Source organism: Branchiostoma belcheri, unplaced genomic scaffold (genome assembly GCF_001625305.1).
Source record: "Branchiostoma belcheri isolate BF01 breed outbred unplaced genomic scaffold, Haploidv18h27 scaffold84, whole genome shotgun sequence".
Lineage (NCBI taxonomy): Eukaryota > Metazoa > Chordata > Leptocardii > Amphioxiformes > Branchiostomatidae > Branchiostoma > Branchiostoma belcheri.
The window spans coordinates 1,340,734-1,365,733 of record NW_017804509.1 but is presented as its reverse complement, the minus strand read 5'-3'; the positions used below and the strand labels follow the sequence as shown (position 1 = coordinate 1,365,733).

The 25,000-nt window shown below is 40.0% G+C and overlaps 1 protein-coding gene across 2 annotated transcripts in view; it reads right to left on the bottom strand.

Annotated features, from left to right (window-relative positions):
• The window catches only part of LOC109486938 (oxysterols receptor LXR-alpha-like), a 48,307-nt gene that overhangs the window by 12,091 nt on the left and 11,216 nt on the right, over nucleotides 1-25,000 (bottom strand). Inside the window, exon 3 of one of the 2 annotated variants that reach the window (XM_019790843.1) lies at nucleotides 9,362-9,394. The exons of the other annotated variant lie outside the window; for it this stretch is intronic. Within the exon in view, the coding sequence (XP_019646402.1) occupies nucleotides 9,362-9,394 (33 nt within the window). The remainder of the gene's footprint in view (nucleotides 1-9,361; nucleotides 9,395-25,000) is intronic. 2 annotated transcript variants of the gene reach the window in all.

The window sequence follows — 25,000 nt, the reverse complement described above, 5'->3', positions numbered from 1 at the left end:
ACCTTAGGCAGTGGTTACGTTGATTTTGGGAAAGGCTGCCTACGGATTATGAAGACTAAAAAGGCTTGATCACGTCTTACGATAAATGGCATGCAAAAAAAGGGCATGCAGGCCCCCTTACCAGTGTATGCAGCAGGACACTGCACTTTTCAACCTCCAAAACAGCAGCAGTCAAAGTCAAAGTCAAACTGGAATCCAGCCAGAGGCTGACATTCTGTAGAATTCTGTCAGACGAAAAATTTCTACTGACCTGACTTTTCTGACAAGACAGACCTGAACCCTGTCACTTGAGAAAGATTTAGTAGATGCAGGTAACTTTTAAGCTGTGCAGGTATTTCTATGTTGGGAATAGGTGCACTGGGGCACCCATTCCTAAAAAATTGTTGCACCATACAAAAAAGTAGAATATCAGCAAAAACTAAGTATCTTTAATCTCTAAAGAAAAATATTGTCAACATTGATTTTATTAGTTATCTTTTGTAAAATTTAGATCTTAAAAAAAATAAAAATATGCTGTATACACAATGTATCATATTAGTTCATAACATCTTTACATAATGTAAAACCTTCAAAAATATTTGGGTGCACTGGTGCAACCATAGAAAAACAATGGGTGCACAGCTCCAAATTTGGGTGCAGTAAGGTGCACATGCACCCAGCCCTGCTATACTCTACTGTGTGAATGTGTACAGCTTACTACAGCTTATTTACCCTGGCAAGGTCATTAGCCTGACTCTATTGTTCCTATGCTCAGGTCATTAACCTGGTCATTATTCCACATTATCATATAGCCAGGTGACGTTGACCAATCAGAAGGCTCCATTCCACATTCCTTATGACGCCGTAATGTCACAAATAGAGTCAAAATCGGGTATTTATTCATCCCAATCCATACATTAAACAACCCAAATAATCACCCGCAGAACAGGGCTCTAGTTCTAAAAAATCCAAAAATAACTTTAGTTGTGTTCCAATGACCTCGGCTGACTCCCATAAGAACACCTGTTCCCTGCCTGTGACCCAGATAGAAGACATAGAACGTGAACTCTACCCAGTGACCTCAGGTGACTCCAGAGGGAACTATGTTCTATGTTCTATTCAGCATGTGCATTGTATCACTTACTGCATCAGTTTGGATAGACTATCGTGTAAGCTATATGATAATAGTGTTAATGTCCCGCCCTTTCTCGGTGAATATGGTGTGATAAAGCCTTGTCAGTTGCTATAACTACCTCATAAAGCCACCTCGTTCGCTGCGCTCACTTGGTGGCTTTATTCTGTGGTTATAGCAACTGACAAGGCTTTATCACACCATATTCACCTCGGGGCGGGACATTAACCCTTAATTAACTGCACAGTCAGGTCACTGACCAGTGGTCTTTATTCCACATTAACTGCACAGTCAGGTCATTGACCTCTTTCTCAGGTAACTCTAGATCAGTCTGTCTTCAGACATACAGGTACAGCAATAGTACTAGTACATCACACTGATCACAGTTTACAAAATGTACCAGTCCTGTTCTTTAAACTGGCATTGTTGACAAAACAAGTTAGACCACACAGGGCTCGAAATTCATTTTTGGGAATAGGTGCACTGGTGCATCCAACCTAAAAAATTGGGTGCACCAAAAATGTTTTTTGGGGTGCACCATATAAAATTATCATAAACTCCAATGATTTTATTGTTTTTCTGACACTTGGATGCCAAGAATATGCTGTATACTACATTTTGATATCTTTTCTATAGATTAACCTACAAGAATATGAGTGCACTGGTCCACCCACAGAAAAAATTGGGTGCACAGCTCCAGTTTTGTGTGCACTAAGGTGCACATGCACCCAGTATTTCCAGCCCTGCTACAGGTACTGTACTGTCTCCCTACATGTAACCCTGAAGTGTAAGCAACTGGAACAAATCCAGCAACAAAACATGTCAGTGTCAATTGAACAAAGAAAAGGACAAAACCTAAAAAGCCACAACCCAACCCTCGTACATGTACCTGTACCTGTACCTGTACCTGTACCTGTACCTGTACCTGTACCTGTACCTGTACCTGCCCAATTTTTGACCAACCTTTGTTGACGGATTCTTACCATAACAACAGGTGTCCATAGCCCCTGCCTAACCCCGTAACTTACACAAATTTGACAACAAAACCCACCAGCTGAAACAAGCTAAGAAAATGTCACAAGCCGGCTTTAGTGACAAAAGCCTTGCCTCCGTAGCAGGCTTATAGAACTGGGGGTTTGGTGGTCTTCGGCTGTTTTCTGATTAGCCTCCGTAGCAGGCTTATACAACTGGGGGTTTTGGTGGTCTTCGGCTGTTTTCTGATTTGCCCAGTTTTAAAAAACGGGGGTAATTCAACCAGGCCGGCCATGTTGTCTATATGCAGTCTGAAAATAGTACATAAAAGCTCCCAAAGACACTCCAAAACCCACAGTTTTTGGCAGGCTATGGAGGCTACCGAAAGCCCAGCATTAACCTGGTTGTGAGCCTGATCCTTATTGACATCTAACAAAACCAGAAAACCGCAGACACTTCCGAAGCACACTTACAAAAGAACTGGGGCATGTTTACACACAGATACAGAAGTAGGTCAGGCTAAATCCTGACATGGTGGCCGCGAGATTTGAAGAATGTCTGAATATATCTGCACTTTTGTTTCAGCTTATATGTACATGTATGACTGGATTATTCTTGCAAAGACATACAATACAATTACAGCAAAGTGGAAACTGTTTTTGCAGCCTACAAGATGAACTTTGACAATTACTAGTCAACTAAAGTGTACACACAAAAAAAATGTATTGCTCAGCATATAAAATACATAACATATACAGCATATTATAGACTGTTCTAGGTTGTTTTTGGTTACTTCAGTGCCCATATATAGTTAGGCATTTTGTATAGCTTTACTTGCATTTTCTCTGTTTCATATGTTATGTTGATTCTTGCTACATATAATGATAGTACAAATTTCAGTGTAATTCAGCTTGTTACATGTACCTAATGCTGTGAGGTTGATTCTCTTAGTAAAACTGTAATGTTATAAAAATTACGAAGATAAAAACTCAGAGCAGATCTACATTGTTGTACTTCAGACTTTACCAAACAAAATGTTTGTTTTATGACGTCACACTTTTTATGGAAGTGTTGACACAAGTTAGTAACTTGATAGCAAGACAAATTTCTGACTGAACCGCAGGGTTGGACAAGTCCCATTGCCCACTTGCCCAGGGCAAGTAAAAGTACTGTTCGGGCAAGTGAATATCCCCCTGGACTTGCCCGATTGGGCAAGTAAATTTTTTGGATGCAAAGTACAGCCCCTGCAGTATTTTGACCAAGTTTCAAACAATTTTGATGAATAAAGCGTCCAACATTAGAAACTCTATTATAAAAAAATAATTTCCTTTCTGTGAGTAAAATGCATAGAAATGTGTCGTATTTTGGGCAAGTAAAAAGTTGGTTCGAGCAAGTGGAAATGACCAGGTACTTGCCCGATAAGGCAAGTGGATTTTTGAAAACTTGTCCAACCCTGAACCGTCAAACATTTTAGTGCCAGGCAAAATTTGAGTAGAACACTAGACAACCTGTAGTTAAGTACCCATAGCTTAGAGAGAAAAGATAAAAATTACGGGTACTAGATCTAAGTTACCGCTCACTTCACCAAACAAAATATTACACAAGTTTACAGAAGTTAGGTCTTGATAGGTTAAAAATTTATGACTAAAAACTATCACACATTTTAGCGCCAGAACGTCATATAAAATTTTAGTACAACACTGGACAACCCATGACTGCCTCAAACAAAAACCTAGAGAACCACATACAAGAACAGTTATTTGGCTGCTGCATACTAGAGCATGTAACACTAGACATTCTTGACTAGGCCAACGAACGCAGGGTCACAGAATGTGTGCCAGACCCATGCGTATCCCTTACTAAGCCAGTATACATGTCTAATACTAACATATCAGCTTCAAAACCAGCCAGGTTCAACCAGCTACACTTCTAAAGTCTGGAGAACATTAGAGCTCAGCCTATAGCCTGGGAGCCAGACTGTGGTCAGGGCTAGTAAGTACAAATGTAGCAAGTAAGTAGCTAGCCTGGGTGCCAGACTGTTGCCAGGGCCAGTATACAGGCTAGCTCCTCAGCTCCAGGGCTAGCCTGGGTGCCAGACTGTTGCCAGGGCCAACATGCCCCCAAGGAAATTTTACCACAGACACCCTCATTGAAGGTCTAACTGAGGATCTGGCTTGTGTACAGGCCCTAAGAACAGTCTGGTATCCAGGCTACGGAGCCTATACTACAGAATAGGGACGGCTCCACACTTTTTATATAACCAGAAAGACGGCACAAAAAACTTCCCCTAATCTTCACCCCAACAAATTTCTCACAGACACTCATACACAAAAGTCACAAGACATTACAGATTGTTTCTTGAGGAGTTAAGTGGCCGTACCTTGGATCATGACGTCTTTAAGACGTGAGATCTGACCTGTGTACTAGCCCTGACAACAGTCTGGTATCCAGGCTAGGGAGCCTATACTACAGTATAGCTAAGTACAGCTCTATACTTTTACACAACCTGGCACAAAAAATTTCCCCCAAACTTCACACATCATACCAGACACTTGTACACAACAGTCTCAAGACATTACAGATTGTTTCTTGAGGACTTAAGCGGCCGTACCTTGGATCATGGCGACTTAAAGACGCGAGTTTCACCACCGACAGACTCGTCTGATCAGCCAGCCTCTGAGGAAAATGGCCGGTCACTGACCTCTGACCTCAGCCGTCATGTGACCAGGCATGTGTAAACAACCCCGGCTGACACAGCCCAGCCGACCTTCGGCTGCTCCACAAACGACCTTGCTGCCTAAACTGGACGTTTTTACCTAAAAACTGACGACTGTTTGGTCTAGGAATAGCACGGAAATGAAAATATAAGGACATGCAGACTTATACTCTGATAATCTTTCACTCCTTTTCTTCACTAAGGCAAAAATAATGTGATATGCTGGTTTTAATCAAAATGAAATAAAACCTTCAGTGAACATACAATGATTATGTAATAACACTTAAACATCTACAATGTAGTTTTCTATCCTTTTTTAATTTGTTTTGTCTTGCATTTTACATCTATAAAAAATATGATGAAAAAAGACATTACATGGTATATTTAGAATGTTAATGCAAAGACTGATACGTTTTTTAATTTCTTTTTTCTTGCATGAGACTGATACAAACATAAGTCACAGATTTTTTTTTCTATCATGTGCTAATGACTGATCCAAACATATTTACTTAAAATAATCCAGGTTTTCCTTTCTGTCAGACCTGTCTACACTGTAAGTTGTTGACCCAGGTGTGGTACTGTGACTGGAGACAAATTGTTTTTTCTTGACACAAACAAAACTTCTAATGGTCTTTCTACCTGCAGGCTAAAAATGTGGAACACAGAGAAAAGCAACCAAACCTGTTTTGTTCTGTCGTCATGTAGCTACATGTATAGGTTATACAGTATGAATCACATATTGTGCTTATAAACCTGCATTTCTCCTCTGGTCTCTCAGTCACTGATGAAAGCTAGTGGATACTACCTGAAATGTCTGACCGTTTCCAAAATCATATCCAGTTGCTTGAGTAACTGCTTCTGGCATATCGTACAACCTGGATGTCTAACCTTCATTGACGTATGAATCACATTTTGTTCAACGTTTGTGACAACATTTCTAGGGATTATCTTGACTTTTTTTTGGTGTCTGTGAAAGACCAAAAGCTAAGATGTGTTATTTAAAGACATCCTATAGCAATTTCAGGGCAGCAACACTGGAAATATTCTGAGTAAGGCAATCTGTATGATATTGGCATATACTGCGCCACATTAGCATATTTGAATTTTACTTTGGGCTTTTAAAACTGCAGAAACAAGCCCAAAGATGAGTCCTTTATTTTCTGGGTGGTAATTTTCAGTACTTTAAAGTAAAACCATTTTTCGTCAGAATTTTTGGCATTTTTGATCCATGAATGTCGATATAGAGTACAATGGGACAGTGTGGTTTCAACTCAGTATGTAGATAAATGACTAGAATTATAATGACTTTGAAAAATCTGGTTTCCAGGCCCTAAAAACTGCGCTGAATGCCTTTAAAACACCGACATGAAATATTGATGATGTTCTGTTTTATATCAGACACACCCACACACTGTACTGTACATGTCATACCTATACAGTCACCACTCAGGCAATGTGACAAAAAGGCTAAACGCTCTGTCCAACACTAAGTAAATATATTGGGACTTGCCCATGCAAATTTTAAGCTAACTTCCGTGAACAAGGCTGACAGGGTTACCTGAAAATTTGGGTAAGTCCCAATTTCCTTTTTTGGGTGGACATGAAAAACTAATCGAGCTGATCGACCTTTTCTAGCTCCATGATCTGACACTTGAGTGATAAAACGTTGTACAATTGGTTTTCTAACATTGACATTGAAAATAAAAGTGTCCTCATGCAAGTTTTACTTGTTTAAACTGCATTGTATAAGTTGGACCCCTATATACATGTAAGATATCACTGAAGTCTTAAAAAAAAAGAAAGAAAAAAAAAAGATAATCTCTACCTACCGACCCTAATTTTTTCAGGACTGAAACAGGAAACAACATTTTTTTCTAGGCCTACGCCTAAGCTGAAGAAAAGGCCTTGAATCTTCCACAGCCCATATTAGGTAAGACTAACAGGTAGCAAACTTGTTGTTCCTGGCTGCTTCTTTAATTGGTACCTGCGGGTTAGCTAAGAAGCGCTTCAAACCAAGGGTTTTGTGCTGAGGCAAATCAGTCTGTCAGTCATTGTCACTTCCAGTTCACATGAAACACTGAAGTACAGGCTCCTTAGTAAGTCATTACTGCTGTCAATATAAACTGAGGTTCTAAGTCAGTCATTAGTAATTTACTGCTGTCAGTTGAGCTACAAAATGTGTCCAACCGAACGTTACAGAATGAGTGCCGTTTGCTGAATAAGTAATTTTATTCACTAACCAGACCTACATGGGGGCCCGCAAGCCCTTTTCCGTAGAGCGTAATTGGCCGTTTTAATTCTACGTAGAGTGTCGACGGACCGCTCTCTGCATATGGGGCCTGCCAGGGTTTCGAACCCAAACCTTTCGATTCTGAGTCAACAACCCTTTAAACCACAAGCCTACCAGCCACCTAACCCCCTAGTTCCACTTCAATCGATCTTTTAAACTTTTGAACCAACAATCCAAAATCCTTAATAAGTTCCAGAGGAATCCCCCAAGGGCACAGCGACCTTCACCCAGCTGACTGCTGACCCCTGACCTCACATGGTCAGAGGTCACCATGGATAATTGAATTATACTATTTTTATAGGTCCACTCCATTAAGAGGAGGAGGGGGGGGGGAACAACTTGACAGTGATATACTAGTACATAATACACTGTAAGGGCTCCAAATTCATTTGCGGGAATAGGTGCACTGGTGCACTCAGCCTAAAAACTTGGGTGCGCAAAAAGTTTTTGGTGCACCATATACATGTACTGTAAGATGAAGATAAGTAGAATGTCAGCAAAAACTAATTATGTTTCATTTCTAAAGAGAAGTACTATAAAATGATTTTATTAACTTCGGACACTTAAGAATATGCTGTATACTCATGACATACATTTGAAACTTTTTTTCAGGCTTTACATAATTTATCTAAACCTACAACAATATTTGAATATTTGGGTGCACCTGAGTGCAGTCACAGAAAAAAATTGCGTGCACAGCTCCAGACTTGGGTGCACTAAGGTGCACATGTACCCAGTATTGTTTACTGTACTGTTATGTTCACTGTTTTCACTGTCACTTCTGTACCGTGAACTTATCATTACAGTTAACAAATAATTCCTGGACTTTCTCTTTCCTGTACCTGTCACCACCGTGAACATATAATAGTTCTGTGAACATGTCCATTTTTCTCAGACCGTGAAATTTTGCTACCGTGAACATGAAGTGAATTACAGTATTTCCAGCCCTGCACCCAGACTGCGACATACAGTCTGGACTTGGTTTCCCCATGTGGTTTGGGTCAGGGCTTTTCCTTCTTCTGTATGTTTTATTTATGGTAGTCACGCTTTTGGACCGGAAGGTTGTGGGTTCGAATCCCAGCCATACCACTGTAGCCTGGATACCAGACTGTTGCCAGGGTCTACACAGACCAGCTCCTCGGCTCCAGGGCCAAGCAAATTTTACCACAGCTTGTACAAGCCCTGGAAACAGACTGGCACCCAGGCTAACTTAAGGGAAGCCACATAAAGAAGTTTAGATCTTCTTTTGCCTCCATCAATTCAGGTGAAGCATGATGCAGATTTTTACCTACTTTGCTCCATGCCTGGCCATTCTGGGCACTGCAATACATTTTGTAAGTTGGTGTGAGCTGTAGGTGACTATGCTACTAAGTATATAGGAGAAGGCAGTGAATGTCCAGGTTTTGAAGGCTTGTGGGTGGTATTCAGGAAGAAAACACTTGCCAGGGTGTTCCATAATTTTGCAGTTGATGGAAAAGATACTGCTGCCATAGACATGATAGAAGGACTGTCTTATAGACTTGTATTTGGACAGTGACAACTACATACATGTAGATATGAGGTACAAGAGCTGGTGACACGCTGAAAAGCTCTTTGGCTACCCTTATCCTGAACTGACCCTGTGCAAAGGATAAACACACGCACCAAATATACATGTACATGTCTGTAGCAGACACATATGCATGAATCTGAGAGGCTGCCAGGTTATTTTGGGATTCAATTGTTTTGCTTCTGAAGTTTTCTCTACAGAATCAGGCAGCCGAGAGTCCTGATCAGACAGTGCTCAGTGCAGACGCCTGATGTGTGACTGTTTTGTTAAAAAGCTCAATGTTGAAAAGACAGACTTTCATTTCACTGACTAGACGTTTTTCTAATGCAGTACGTTTTATTTTCTGTATAGCTACATGACGTACATGTAATACTAATAGATCTAGCAACACAAATTTTGACTTGCACATTTCTTTACCTGTATCAATCATATAATTATCAATCAATCAATCAATCAATCAATCAATCAATCAATCAATCAATCAATCAATCAATCAATCAATCAATCAATCAATCAATTCAATTGGCAATAAATTGATCCCATTCTGGATTCACATAATGATTGTTATTGCTTCAATACATTTTCTAGATTATTGATTGGTTAATAAATATGTATGATGGACACATTGATTCAAACCATCCCTTCACCTTAACTCATGCTAATTAATAATCAGTACTTAATACTGATTGGTTAATTGTTGGTCAGAATGAGGAAGGTCCTTACCCCCATGTGTGTAGGCGTCTGCCAACAAGGCTTCTGCAATAATACGGAAAATCTGGGGTTAACAAAGGGGGCATTTTGTAAGTAAACATTTTTGCAACAAAAAAGGAAATATTTCATTATTCAAAGATATATTTGTAATTGTGATTGTAATTTACTGTCTTCCACCTTTCAACATATTTGCACCAAAAATGGAAATATTTAAATTTTATTATTTAAAGGTATATTTGTGTTATGGCAATTTAGTAGTAACTTCAACTTTCTGAAATATTTGTGCAATTATCTCACATTTGTAACAAAAAAAGCATCAATGTAGGTGTGCCGAAAATCCAACATGTTATCCAAGACCACACTTCAAGTCAATTTCTGCCACATCAATATCTTAGATGAAGTTTTGTAACATTTAAATAACTTACATGTCAGATAACAGTAATGTAGCTGTGAACATTTTAAACAAAAATTTGTACATCTATGAACGCAACTCAGCTTTAAGCTGCAATGTTCGTGATTGATCAATACACCATTTTTGATTCATTGATTGATTGATTGATTGATTGACTGACCCTGCTAACCCCCCAACCCTCCGTCCCTAACTTGTAAGTAGCCAGGTGAACTTTCTGACCTGCAGCTTCAGTTGTGCTCATCAAATGTTCACAGCCGACTAACAATAACCCAACAGAGTGGAACACAGGCTTGTGGTGCCCACAACAGGCTACAATGGTCAAAATGTCCAGACTGTGCATGATGTACAAATTAACTAACAAACTTGCGAACGTACCACTACTAGTAAGTATCTGATCCCAGCCTAGAAAAGTACAAAAAAACAGTCATGCCTTCAAATATCAGAGTTATCAACCAAGAATTTAGGTGTTCAAAAACTTGTATATTGAACCCCTAGCCAGCTGATTTTTCCACTCTGCAAAATTGCAGGTTGCTTATTTTATTAATTTTTCTTCTGCAACATTGAAAATGTCTCTGCAAAATGCAGACTGCAGATGGGTATTTCTAACACTGCATCCATATATCATTTACCTGTAAGGAATAAATGTAAAATTCCTCCCCTACGGCATGCATTATTATCTACCATAACACTACACTACAATAACTCATACCCTAGTCATACTGGCTACATGACAATATAATTACACTAATCTTAGTCTTGGCACATACATGTATATCCATGCCACAGAACTACACAGTGTACTAAATGGTACATGAAAGCACTTCTTTGGGGAGACATAAAATAAATGGTTTCGCAGCAGAAACTGAATTGTGTGCGACATTTACTTACTTTAACTTAAGTTTAAGACCCAAATTACGTACAAGTATATACGCATCACTTGAATAGACCAGTATGAATTCAGACAAGCATAGTCATTATGGTTGGCATTATTTAAACTTGAATAATATGGTACATGTACGAGAGATACTATCCAATAACATATGGGTTTCTAAACCAAATTTATATTCCACCACTATTGGGCCTACTAGTAGGAAAAAAAAAATGTTGTGTTTCCTGTTTCCGACCGACCCTAGAAAAACCTGCCGACCCTGGACTTGTTTGGGGTGGACCCCTGCTGCAAGGGACATAATTTTTCGAGCTGAACAACCTTTTCTACTAATTCTAGCTCCATGATCTGACACCTGAGTAATAAAACGTGATAGTGATAAAATTGTTTTTCTAACATTGAAATTGAAAATAAAAGTGTCCTCATGTAAGTTTTACTTTGTTAAACTGTAAGTGTAGTATATAAGTTGGACCCCTATACATGTATGTAGATATCACTGAAGTATAAAAAAAAGGAGGAAAAACAGATAATCCCTACCAACCCTAATTTTTTCAGGACTGAAACAGGAAACACAACATTTTTTCCTAGGCCATACCAGTTACTATAAAAATCTTGTTTTCCCAGTCAGCACTACCCCGTCACTTCTGTCATACATGTTGTTAACAGGCAGTAATTTTACATTGACGTCAGCAGAGGAGAAATGATACCACAGGATGGTAATTATTGTGTTACTGCCGTGGAGAGGGAACACTTCAGAACTACATAATTTTTATCCACTTATTCTGCCTACATGGATCTTTCACAGTCTTTATCACACTCATACCTATTATCACTCACGATTAACCAGGGCTGGAAATTCATTTTTTGGTAATACTGGTGCACAGGTGTACCCAACCTAAAAAATTGGTGCACAAAAAAATGTGCACCATATACTTTAAGTAGAATGTCAGCAAAAACAGTCAGAAAATGTCAGAATGTCAGCAAAAAGAAAATGTTTCTTTTTAAATAAATGCACTACAACAAATGATTCTTTTTATTCTTAGATATTAAGAATATGCTACTATACATTTAACATTGTTACATACGTAAACCTACGAAAATATTTGGGTGCACTGGTGCACTCATAAAAAATTGGGTGCACAGCTCCAAATTTGGGTGTACATGTACTAAGGTGCACATGCAACCTGTATTTCCAGCCCTGTTAACACACAGCCAGCATACAATGACTTTTTGTACAATGTACAACGTACATATAATATAACAAAGTACTGTATGCAGCACAGGGCTGTAGCCAGCACCAGTTTTTCCTCAATTACCAAAACTTTGCGGCGTGTAACGGAAATTTTTTAAAACCACCTCGACAGACAAAATTAACAAAATCTTGGGTAAAAATATGAAAACATCCAAAGGACCACCGACAACCACTCTCAACACCATGATTTGCCTCTCAAAATGCGAAAAAAAAAATTCAAGCTGGCTGGAGCCCTGGTGCAGCCAAGTTACATGTAGTTAAACCTTTCTCCAAGACTTGTTTTATCAGACTTTCAGTTAAGGTAATCAGGACTGTGCCCTTCAAACCCTTACAGATAGTCTGAAGGTCAACCAGCATCTTAAGTAGATTGGAAATGGTCTCTTTAAGGAGCAAAATGAAGACTGTCGGACAGAAGGGGCAATTTCAATGACTTACATGGTTCTGGTCACTACAGACAGGACCCCAATTATTGACTTCCTTACTAGTAATTAAGAAACTCTTATATCAAATTAACAGAAATCACACACAGTACACACACACACACAAACACACATACAATCACACACACACAGACCACGAGACTGTATAATGACTCTAAATAAGCATGTTGCCCTATAGTCTCCAGTCTGTTATAATTATAATTAAGATAGTAGTTGTACCAGTCTGTCCCACCCTGTCCTGTCCTGTGTGACAGTTTCTCACCCTGCAGCTAAAAACCCTCGCCTCATCAGGCTTTGTTCTGCACATTCTTGTTGTAGCCAAAATATTCGCCACACAAACGTTCGCCACAAAACAATCGCTACAGAAAATGTTTGTCACAAAATCGCTACAGAAAATGTTTGTCACAAAATCGCTACAGGAAATGTTCATCACACAATCGCTTACAGAAAACGTTAATGCCACAGAAAATATTTGCCACATTAACTATTTGCTACAGAAACTGTTCGCCACAGAAATATTCGCCACATTAAATATTTGCCACATTAAATGTTTGTCACAGAAAATATTCACCACATTAACTATTCACTACAGAAACTGTTTACCACAGAAATATTCGCCTGACAAAAACTATTTTCACAGAAAATGTTTGCCACAGAAAATGTTAGCTACACAGAGAACATTCACAGCAGAAAACACAGACTGCTGACAAACAGTTATGTTAAATAAAAATTCCTGCAATCTGCCATTTCGCAGGGAACACGTACAAATTCTGATTCCATTTTTTTTGTTGCTTAATATATTTGACATGTACAAAAACAGTATTCAAAGGTAATGGCAGGTATTTAAATATTGGATCCACTCTATATGACTAGAAGTGAAACAACAAACTCTGCTCTGTTCTAGAGTAACATGCTACAATGTATAACTACCCTCCAAGGGTACGTTTATTGATTTTTATACTAAATCATTGATGTGACAAGATTTTAGTTCTGTGACCTTGATGTAGTCACACTACCGTAGTGACCAGGCACTAAAGACCGTCGGGAATATGAATGTTTTTTTATTGAATTGTTTACAAAATGTTATGATCAAAAAAGTTGTTGGAATAACTGTTCAACATGGAATGTAAGAAAATATGTGGCTTATTTCAGCCTGTGATCTACTAGACTAAGTACATGTATGTCTACTGTAAAATTATTAATTTTTGTTCCTTCATTAATTCCTTCAAGAGTGATGTTAAAATCTATTTGTAAATCTATACTCTGGTAGCTTTTTTTAATTAAGATATAAACACTACAAGGATATAAGCTTAACAACTACAATATCAATTAATTCACAACTGTCTGTTGCTTGAAATGTTCATAGAAGTGTGTAACACTGATTAGAAGTAACAAGCACACAGTATTCCCAACTGTCACAAATCCACACAGTCACCACCATATTGGCAGTAAAACAAAGCCTAACAAATCAAATCTAATCTAGTCAATCTACAGCTGTAAAAACAGCCCCACAAAGCAGCCTGCAGGTAGTAATGTGCACACGTGAATCTGTAATATTGACTACTGCAGTAACATTCTTGATTCGCTCACTCATTTATATTTGTTCATTCATTCAAGAGTGCTGTTTAAATCTATGCAGAAAACCATATTCTGATATCGTAAGAAAACTAAAATTTTAGCTAAGTTAAAACACTACAAATTAGGATATAACCTAAACTACAACAATTACGTTCACAACTGTCTGTCATGGATATATCTCTGTTGTTTGATCATTATGATATGTTCATAGAAACACATACTAGTAACTAGCACCCAGTGTTCCCAGCCTATAGCTAATGTTACAAACCCACACCCCACACACAACCAGTTAAACAAGGCCTAACAAATCAAATCTAGTCAATCTGAAGCAGTAAAAACAGTCCCACAGGCAGCCACAGGTAGTATAATGTGCACACGTGAATCAGTAATATTGACTACTGCGGTGAAATTCATGCCGTAGACTGAGTTATGACGACAGTAAACAAGCCACAATCCAGCCTCCTGCTGTCTGTCATACAATCCACATCAACATGACCTTCACATCAAGGTCAAATCTATTCTGTCCCTCGCACAAAACACAGACAAGAACCAGAGAATCCGATACACACAACGTCCACATCCACACACGTCTGTCTCGATAGTTATGCACTAATTAACGCCTAACGATCTGCCAGGCAACAGGTGTTGGTGGTGTTAGAGTCTCACCTTGTGGTATGAAGGGGGAAAACTCGTACTTGATGTTAGCAAACTGCATGTCTGCGGCGGCGGTGACTCTACTAGTACTAAAAAGGTGTCCAGTCCTGATGGTGTGTAGACGTCACTCAGTAATGCAGGCGGACGAGACAACAGTTCCAGTCATCGCTACACCCCCAGGCTACAACTCTACAGACATACAGGCACACACCACCGCGTCTTATTCTTAACCTCTCCAAGTCATTCCTCAATGTCTTAGAAGGAACCGGGAGGAGGGAATCAACGTCTTAACACTGAAGGAGAATCTGAAGATGCTGGGAGGAAGCGAAGCTAAGACGTCGCCGCCGGTAAATTGTGTTAGTGGCAAGATTATATGGGCAGGACTCAAGGTCTTCATAGTCTGGGCAGCTGGGAGGGAACTGTACGTTTCACATCACTCTCACAGTCTTCACAGTCAGGGCAGTTGGAAGGCAGCTGTATGGTTCACATCACTCCCACAGTCTTCACAGTCAGGCAGTTGGAAGGCAGTTGTATGGTTCACATCACTCTTATAGCTGCAGTCTTCACATGCAACAATCCACAGTCAGGGCAGTTGGAAGGCAGCTGTATGGTTCACATCACTCTCACATATAGCAATCCACAGTAGGGGCAGTTGGAGGGAACTGTATGTTTCACATCACTCTCACTCTCACTGGGTACTTTCACTCCATAAATTTGATCCTTTAGTTTTCAATTTGTGGGCAGAAACAAGTCAGTTGTGTGGTTAGCATCAATCTGAAGTCTGGGCAGAGGCTAGGAAACTATGTGGTTGACATCAATATGTTTAAATAAATGAATTACACTATCAACAGTTTGTGCTTATAAACCTGCACTTCTCCTGCAGTCTCTTTAAGTGTCACTGATGAAAAGTAGTGGATGCTACCTGAAACGTCTGACCGTTTCCAAAATCCAGTTGCTTGAGTAACTGTTTTTTAGCATATCTCATTACCTGGATGTCTAACCTTCACCAATAAACCCAGGCTATTGTTAACATTGGCATATTATAGAAAAAAAAGTCTAAGCTCTAAGTTCTCTTTCCCGTATTCTAAAATAACAATAAGTCCACAGGAATATTGCCTATAGCTGACGAACCCTCCAACTGTCACTCATCACTAGTCCCAGCACAGGGTCGGCAGTGACCTGAGGTCAGGGGTCGTCGTCATGACGTCAGGAAGTGTCAATAACACTCAGCCTCACAAAAGGAGAGTATTCCACGGTGGATCTGCTGTAACCCGGATTGCCTGCTCTTACAAATGCTTTGCGGGTCTGTATTCTGGACTTGAAATGCTTTCTTTTTTTGCATATCTGCGCTGGTGCATATAGAATTGAAAATTACCTGCACCAGGCAAATTTTACCTGCACTTCTCAGAATTTGGAAAGTGTGGATCATGCTAAAAACTGTTCAGGAACCATTCCCAATACTGTAATTCCTGTTTTTTTCACGGTACTGTTATACTCACTGTTTTCACTGTCACTTCTGTACCGTGAAGTTATCATTACAGTTAACAAATAATTCCTGGACTTCCTTTTTCCTGCACCTGTCGCTACAGTGAATAATATATAGTTCTGTGAACATGTCTATTTTTCTCAGACTATGAACTTTTGCTACCGTGAACATAAAGTGAATTTATTACAGAAATGAATTTCCAGCCCTGAGTGAAGCTACATGTACATGAAATTGCCAGGAGGAGGATTTTATTGTGTCGCTGCTGAAAAAGTGTTTGGCAAGAAAATTGGCTCAACCCTGTGAGAGAGCCGCTATATTACCTGGGACGGGCAGGGTTTAACACGAGAGCACACAGGAGATTGAGTGACTGCTTTTAACCTAACTGTGAAGTAAAACTAACAGTAATGTCTACAACTTCTCTAGAATGGTGTCTGAACACTTACAGAGTATGTCTGGGTTTAAAATAGATGTACATAGCAGTATCTGCTATAAACTGCTTTCAACACAAATGTGTGGAATAAAACGTCTAACAGTAATTTCTACAACTTCTCTAGAATGGTGACTAAATACTGCTGAGATCTGGGTTTAACCTACATGTGTGAAGAAAAACTAACAGTATAATTTCTGCTTCTCTGGAATGTTACTGAGGTCTGGGTTTAACATAAATGTACATGGCAGTCTCTGTACAGTGAGACTGTGTCTTATCTCCTCTATGATTTAACATGATAGTCCAGTCCTCACATCTTTACAACCCTACTCTATAACAGGCTCAGTGTTTTGTAAGTCAGAATTCCTATTTCCAGTCAGTCTGGAATTGGGAAGTGACTGGAGACTATCAGACTTGAAGGCAATTTTCCAAAACAATTTCAGGGCGGCAAAGCAAAAAAATATTCTGGATGAGGAAATCTGTCTGGTACAATTTATTAATACCAGGGCTCGACATTCATTTTTGGGAATTGGGTGCACAAAATTTTCTGTGGACCCCTTTAACATTAACATTTAGACATTAACAATTTGGAGTATAAAACTATGATCAACATTTCTCAAAGTCTGAGTGGTGCAGGTAAAATTGGTCTGTTGCAGGTAATTTTCAATGTTCCCAGCACCAGTGCAGGTGTACGGAAAAAAGGATTTTGGGCAGAAAGATTTCGACACTATAAAATCTCTCAGACGTCAGAGCTTGAAATCTTTTAGTTTGTAAAATGGTCCACACTTCTCAAATTCTGAGTGGTGCAGGTAAAATTTGTCTGGTGCAGGTAATTTTCAATGTGCGTAGTGTGAAAAGATTTTGAGCTGTGACGTCTGAGAGATTTTGTATCACCGCCGTCTTCCTAATTCTGCAGTCAGGACATAACGTAGAGATGAGTCAGCCAGACACCAATATTCCACTTTCACTTGTTATTCCACTCTCACTTATCAACGTCTTATATTTCCACCTGGCCGATGATCAAGTTTCTTAAAGAAAACTGTCTCGCCAGATAGACTCAGACTCGCACTTTCTTAAGACATTCTGGCTCAAAACTTTATATTTTTATAATAACGTCAAAGACTTAGTAGTCTTGAGACATAGAAAATATTGAATAGAAACAGGTCTAAGCATCATATTATAGTCCTAAATGGTATGATAGGAGCCATGAAGTCAACACAAAAGGCTGAGTTAATATTTAAACCATGAATTTTGAAGTTTTAATCAAACCACTACATTGGTAGGAAGAAAAGGACTTTCCTCAACTTTAATTCACTTTATGTTCACGGTGGCAAAAGTTCACAGTAAATGAAGTTGTTCACAGAACTCATAATATATTCATGGTGGTGACAGGTGCAGGAATAAAAGTCCAGGAATTATTTGTTACTGTAATGATAAGTTCACAGTACAGAAGTGACAGTGAAAACAGTGAACATAAAAGTACAGTGAAAACATCAGGAATTACATCCGTGAATTAAGTTTATCAGGTTGGTAAGACACTGAGTGGAGAGACTCTTTTCACACAACCAGTCAGAACTGCCCTGAGGAAGGTGACAGACGGTCACCGAAACGTCGGCTGAATAAAAGACTTGGTTGTGTAAAAAGAGTCTCTTTACTCATCAGGAATTACTGATCACACCGACTTGGAAAGTGAAATTGTCTCACAAGGAAGTCTGAGACAGTGACTTAGACTGAAAGCTATGCCTCCAGCAAGAGAGTGGGAGTCTCTCTATATTCCATTCATGCCACCTTGATAGAGTGGGCGACGCTTTTCAGCCATACTTCATTTCTCTAGCAACAGATTTCTTACTGCATGAGGACACACCAATTTGATTTGTTGGTTCTCGGATCTTTTTAGAAAAAATTGAAGCAAGAAGGCAAAAAAAAAATTAAATAACAATTTGAAAATAGAAACAGGTCTAGGCATCCTATTATAGCCTCAAATGCTACTATAATAGGCGCCATGAAGTTAACACAAATGAATTTTGAATTTTTGATCAAAGCACTGCATTGATAGATGGAAAAACTGTAACAACTACAACTGTCTAGGAAGAAAAGGAGCAAAATGTGAGCATTTCTTAGTTGATTCAGAACATAATCTTTTCTTTTTTTATGCAGATCAGAAAAAAATGAAGAGGCGAAGCCAACAAATTAACTTGGTGTGGCCTTATATTGGATTTGTTACTGCGTAATGATGGCTCATATTACATTCACACCGTCTCCCAGCCCTGGGGCTGAGAGTAGCATCACAAAGCCGTATCTACCCTGCCCTAACCAGTCCTGTTATCTGCCAAAACCAATTTCCAGCATCCTGTAATTGACATTCTGGGCAGCCCCGGCTCCTTTATGTAACAAAATTTCCCTGGATATTAGAGAGTTCGTCTAGATAGAGACCTTCACTAAATAGCACTTGCTGTTTTGCGTATTTGGTGTTGTGCATTACTTTTTTCATTGTGCTACTGAGTCTTGTTGTATGTTGTGCATTTGTCAATAATTATTGTGCATTTGCTGTTGTGCACCTGCTGCATGTTGTGCACCTGCTGTTGTGCACCTGCTGTTGTGCACCTGATGTTGTGCACCTGATGTTGTGCACCTGATGTTGTGTATCCATTATTGTTGTGCACTTGTTGATAATATTGTGCACCTGCTGCTGTGCACCTGCTGCTGTGCATCAACTATTGTGCACCTGCTACTGTACCACATGAACAAAGCCCTATCTACTCTGCTCTAACCAGTCCTGTTATCTGGCAAAACCAATTTCCAGCATCCTGCAATTGACATTCTGGGCAGCCCCGGCTCCTTTATGTAACAAAATATGCCTGGATATTACAGGGTTCGTCTAGTTAGAGGCACTGACTGAAGAGTCTTGCTGTTTTGCAACGCATAGTATAGAGTTGAAACTTGCTGTTTTGCATATTTGGTGTTGTGCACTAATTCTGTTATTGTATTCATGGGTCCTGCTGTTGTGCACTTGTTAATTGTGCACTTGTTAATTGTGCACATGCTGTTGTGCACCTGCTGTTGTGCACCTGCTATTGTGCACTTGGATACCACCTGCATAAATTATGCATTTTGCTGCAGGTAAAACTGGGTTTGCAACAGTCTATGCAATTATAAAAATGTTTAAATTTGTATCGTATTTTGACTAAAGCCTGTCTCACAAACCCCCACTTGAGTCAAATTTTACTTGCTGCAAAGGAAACTATTTTGTATCATATTTTGACAGCAAAAGCTACATTTTAATATTGCACTATATAAAACTTACACATGAATTTTGTACCGCCTGCACAGAAATTCATCACCAGTCAGAGTCGCCGCTGGGAAAGCTACTACATTTGCACACACAGCATATTAATAACACAAACCATAACTCATAACTCTGGCTGTGGTTTCAAAGCACTTTGAAGAACCATCCCCCTGCTCTGAAGTCTACTCCAGGGACGTGTGAGCCTACTCCATGGAGGTGTTTAGGTTAGCCTCACTTCACTGGAGTAGCTCTCCGTGGAGCAGATTTTTACAGACCCTGATAATTGGTTTGGGACCTACATGTATCATAGCCAGAGCTGTGCCTATTTCATTACTTGTTGTAAGTCTGAATGGGTTAGGGTTAGGATCAGGCACGGTTCTGGCTGGTTTCTGCATATCCAAGAACGTAGATTGGTCCCAGAATATGCAATTTTTCTGGATTAAAAAGCATGATTCTGGATGTTAGCCTTTATGTAGTTTGTATCAGTGTACAAAATACTTTTTTGAAGCAGGTTCCCAGTGGGCAACCTATGGCAAAAATAGGTTGCCAATCAGAATTTTAGGTTGCCCCACCTATAAGTTACTAGTTTCCTAAAAAAAATCTTAAAATCCAGGTAGCACACTGATGAGGATTTTTCACAGTACAACAGAAAACTGTGTTACATAATCATGATTGATTTGAACTAACTATAGAAATTCTGAAGTTATGGTCTGAGGGCTTTATTACATGATAGCATTAGAAAACTGACTTGAATACTGATGTGTGAGTTATGTAAGTGAGGAGTAGTCAAATTTATACTTAATAAACTACAGTGCTAGTGCTAGCTTGATGATGTACAATAATTTTTATACAGTGCTTTTGTTGTGACCTGTACTTAACCCAGTGGGTATGTACATGTATGTACAATAATAGTCTTCATTCAATCATACATTAATTAGTTATAAAATACTTCTCTAAATATGTAACAATGGAAGGTTTTTATATCACTTTGACTTTATGCCAACTTTTATCGATATCGTCTAAACAAAAAATATTCTAACATCACAAGAAACAGCAAAATTAATTTTATTCTAAGCAAAACATCCCTCAACTAGAATCTATGAAACTCCCCTTACACGGAATAATGGACCCTCCCCTTACTTAAAGGATGTCGGGTTGATGTTGACCTTGAGAGGTCAGACTGAGGTGCTGTAAGGAAACTTAAACCTTAAGAAGGTCGTTGGAGACTTCACCCCATCAATAAGACTGAAATGCACCTTAGTAATGTTGTATATAGTAGAGGGGATTCATTCCTCAAGCTACCGACATCTTGCACACGCAGTCGTCCCTCAGTAAGACATCTGGAGCCGCATAGTTCCCGTTTAGAACTTTTATTCAGCCTGTCACACGACCGGTTTCGCCTGTGTGGCTTCTTCAAGTGTACAGAGGCTAATGACACAAGTGCATGAAGTTCTCACTTATATACCTTTCCAGTGCATAGTGCCCTCAGGTCAGTTACATGGCGTTCAGAATGCCCTAACCTGTTACATAGTTCGTTTTGACCTTGGTTGACCTATTACATGACGTCATCTATTGTTCTAGAACAATTACAAATGTCATAAAGGTCTTGTTTACCATGTTACACAAAACGAAAAATAAAGAGAAATCCATCTTCTTCGAAGTGTAGTCTTCTCCCCTGGCTGTTTTTCTTGCTCTGGCTTGTAGCTCTGGCTTCTCAGCAACTTGTGGGGCTTGAACAACACGTAGAAATCTCAGGGTTCTCCTTTTCTTGGTAGTGGTGGGCAGCGATGTGGTGGCGCACTGGCTCACGGCAAAGGTATCTTCAGTGTCTTCATTGTGCTCGACGTGGCGGCGGTGTTTTCTTCCAGGGGCGTCGTTATGAGGGCTCGACTTGCTTCTAGGTGCTTCCTATAGATGTACGGGATCACTCTGGGTCCGGAAGTCCAGAAGATACTCAGCGAGGATCCATCCATTGAGAAGTATGCAGTATATAGTAGAGGGGATTCATTCCTCAAGCTACCGACATCTTGCACACGCAGTCGTCCCTCAGTAAGACATCTGGAGCCGCATAGTTCCCGTTTAAAACTTTTCATTCAATCATACATTAATTAGTAATAAAATACTTCTCTAAATATGTAACAATGGAAGGATTTTATATCACTTTGACTTCATGCCAACTTTTATCGATATCGTCTAAACAAAAAATATTCTAACATCACAAGAAACAGCAAAATTAATCTTATTCTAAGCAAAACATCCTCAACTAGAATCTATGAAACTCCCCTTACACGGAATAATGGACCCTCCCCTTACTTAAAGGATGTCGGGTTGATGTTGACCTTGAGAGGTCAGACTGAGGTGCTGTAAGGAAACTTAAACCTTAAGAAGGTCGTTGGAGACTTCACCCCATCAATAAGACTGAAATGCACCTTAGTAATGTTCTTAGGAGAAACCGCCTTTTAAATTCCCTCCATGATGCAACACTGTACTTAGTGTGTGTATCATAAAATGGACTGTTATAATCATACTGCATAGAACAGACTATTAACAACTACAGGGATGGAAATACTGGGTGCACATGCCCCCAAAATTGGAACTGTGCACCCAATTTTTTTCTGCACCCAAATATTTTTGTAGGTACCGGTATTTTTGTACATATCAAATGTATAATAGTATGCAGGATATTCTTGGCATGTGAGTGTCAGGAAATAAATCTTTGTTATAGTAGCTGTTTAAGATTTTCAAGTTTACTCCCATTTCACCAAGTCAGAAATTTCAAAGTATTTTACCACAGATGTGAGAACCAGAGCAATAATTTCTCCGTGCCCACCCTAACAACCACCCACTCCATTTGACTTCTGTGCAGCTGTGAGTGAAAATGTTTCTTAATGTATTATTTTACGATACAGAAATTTCAAAACTCCAGCCACAGATGTGAGAACCAGAGCAATAATTTCCCCCTGCCCACTTGAACACCCACCCACTCCACTTGACTTCTCCACCTGCAGCAGTGAATGAAAATCCTGCCACTGACGTTGTTTGTGAAGCGGATGGGAGTTAATTGGTTTACTGTGAGTCTGAGCGCATGTGGCGGCAGCAGGCAAGTGCGCATGTTCAACGCGCTTTTCCTGGAAACTCAAACAAACAGCTTTCCACAGGGAAACTAAGGACAAGAAGATTTTCTCTCCGAAACTTGAACAAGTTCTTTCCAGCAAGGACTGTACAGTACAGATCGCGGGATAAGCATCATCGGGATTCGGGATTTTGCGGGATATCCCGCGGGAGTTTGCGGGATATCACGCGGGAGACTGCGGGATATCCCGCGGGAGTTTGCGGGATATCACGCGGGAGATTGCGGGATATCCCGCGGTATTCTTTCGGGAGGCCTGTCGTGTCCCGCGTACCGCGTAGCGAAAAAACTTGGTGCGAGACCCCGAAGTTTACCGCGGCTCGGAACGGCGATGGCGGCGTGCCAAATGTTTATTTTTACGTCCTGCCGGGCGATCTGTGCTGGGCCGATGGAGTCTGACGCCAGTCAACTTTGCTACAATTTTGCTACAATTTTAATGGTGTTGAAGCATAAGAATGTACGAAAATAATGTGTATAAGGTATTTCTCACGCGGTCATAGTTAGTTATAAAACTGCTACTTTTTTTTCAAAGCTATTGTTCAGCGCAAACTTTAAGAAACTACCGTGAATGAATACAATGTAACGTGTAGTAATCCCTCCGTCTCCGGTAAATTCGGCAAGATTGTTACCAAGAAATAAAAATTATGAGGCGTACCGGCAGTAGTTTGTGGTTGTTGTGTTTCATAATCTTGTAGCTGTTGTCTTCTCATGGTAGCTTGCGTCAAGAGGTCTCCGTATTAGTATTAAGAATTGCGACAATTAAAAGTCTGCCCATCAAAATCCCGGGGCGTGCGTCTCCTCCCTCCCCAAAAACTCTTGCATCAACAACGACCATGTCCATAATTAATTTCGATAGATTACTATCACCCTGAAAGCAAGGAGCAAGTACTTCCACACGGCTGGCAAAGTTTCTTTCGGTAGGAAAACATTCTACTTCTGTCAGCTGCAGGGTCAGCCAACTAGATGAAAACGGAGTCGATAGCGCACGTCCAAGACACGGGAGAACCCGAAAAATAAATAAACACGGGAGAACCCGAACTAAACGTGTTTATGATAAATTTTACGGAAATTAATTCGTTCTCAGACCATAAAATTTGAAATTCACTCGGTACACTCTATGGAACTAGCCTCCTCACATGTGAAAAACGTTGTTTTGGGATGAAATTGGGATATAAGAAAATTACACAATGTCGCATGCCGGCCGTGCAAGGCGGAAAAAGAAGCCACAATCCGACGTACGTATAACAATCGTCAGGCGGTGTTTCTGTGGGGCGGTGCATCTGACTCAACTCTTTGAATTCGCGGGCCGGCTGGTGGGCGGGTCCCCATCTGCGCGCTGTGATTGGCGCGCCAGAACGCCACGTGGTCAGTCGGCGCCGGGGAGTCTGCCAGCGCCGCCGCCGCTGCTGGCGACGTGCGGTTTCTATGGCGACGCGGCGTGGGAACGCCCGGCCCAACACTGGGGGTCTGCATGCCCTTTTTCGTAAGGCGTAATCAGGCGTTTTTTTATTCATTGTCTTCGTAAACCGAAGGCAACCTTCCCAAAAATCAACGTAATTCGCAATCAGTACATTAGCCGCAAAGCGTAAAAGTCGTAATCAGCTATGAAACTTTAACTTTATAGCGAAAATTTTGCGTAATTCGTAATCAGCAACCCCCATGCAGGCCCTGAACACTGCGTGGCGCACGAAATGTATCAAAGTTTGAGGCGTAAAGAACTCTTGAATTATGCTTCGCCCCTTGTTTTACACGATGTTTTAATCTCTCTTCCGTAACTCCATACGTCAACCTCCCCTATCTAGGAGAAAAATAAAGAACTCGGGTGGCGATTTGGCACGTCGATGCGTTAGATTTTTTTAAAAAATTATATCTGAAATAGCGCAGGTCGGGTGACATCAAAATAAAGCCGTCCACGTCGCAAGGCCGGACACAAAACTTGTTCAAGAAGGTTGTATTACTTTGTTATCGTTCTGTACCTTATTAAGCCATCAGATTTCCGATATTAAAAAAAAAGAAATGTTTGGTTAAAAATACTATTTGCTCTACTGTTATTTGCATGCATTGAAAACATACTAAAACATGCACGCATCGTCTGCGTAA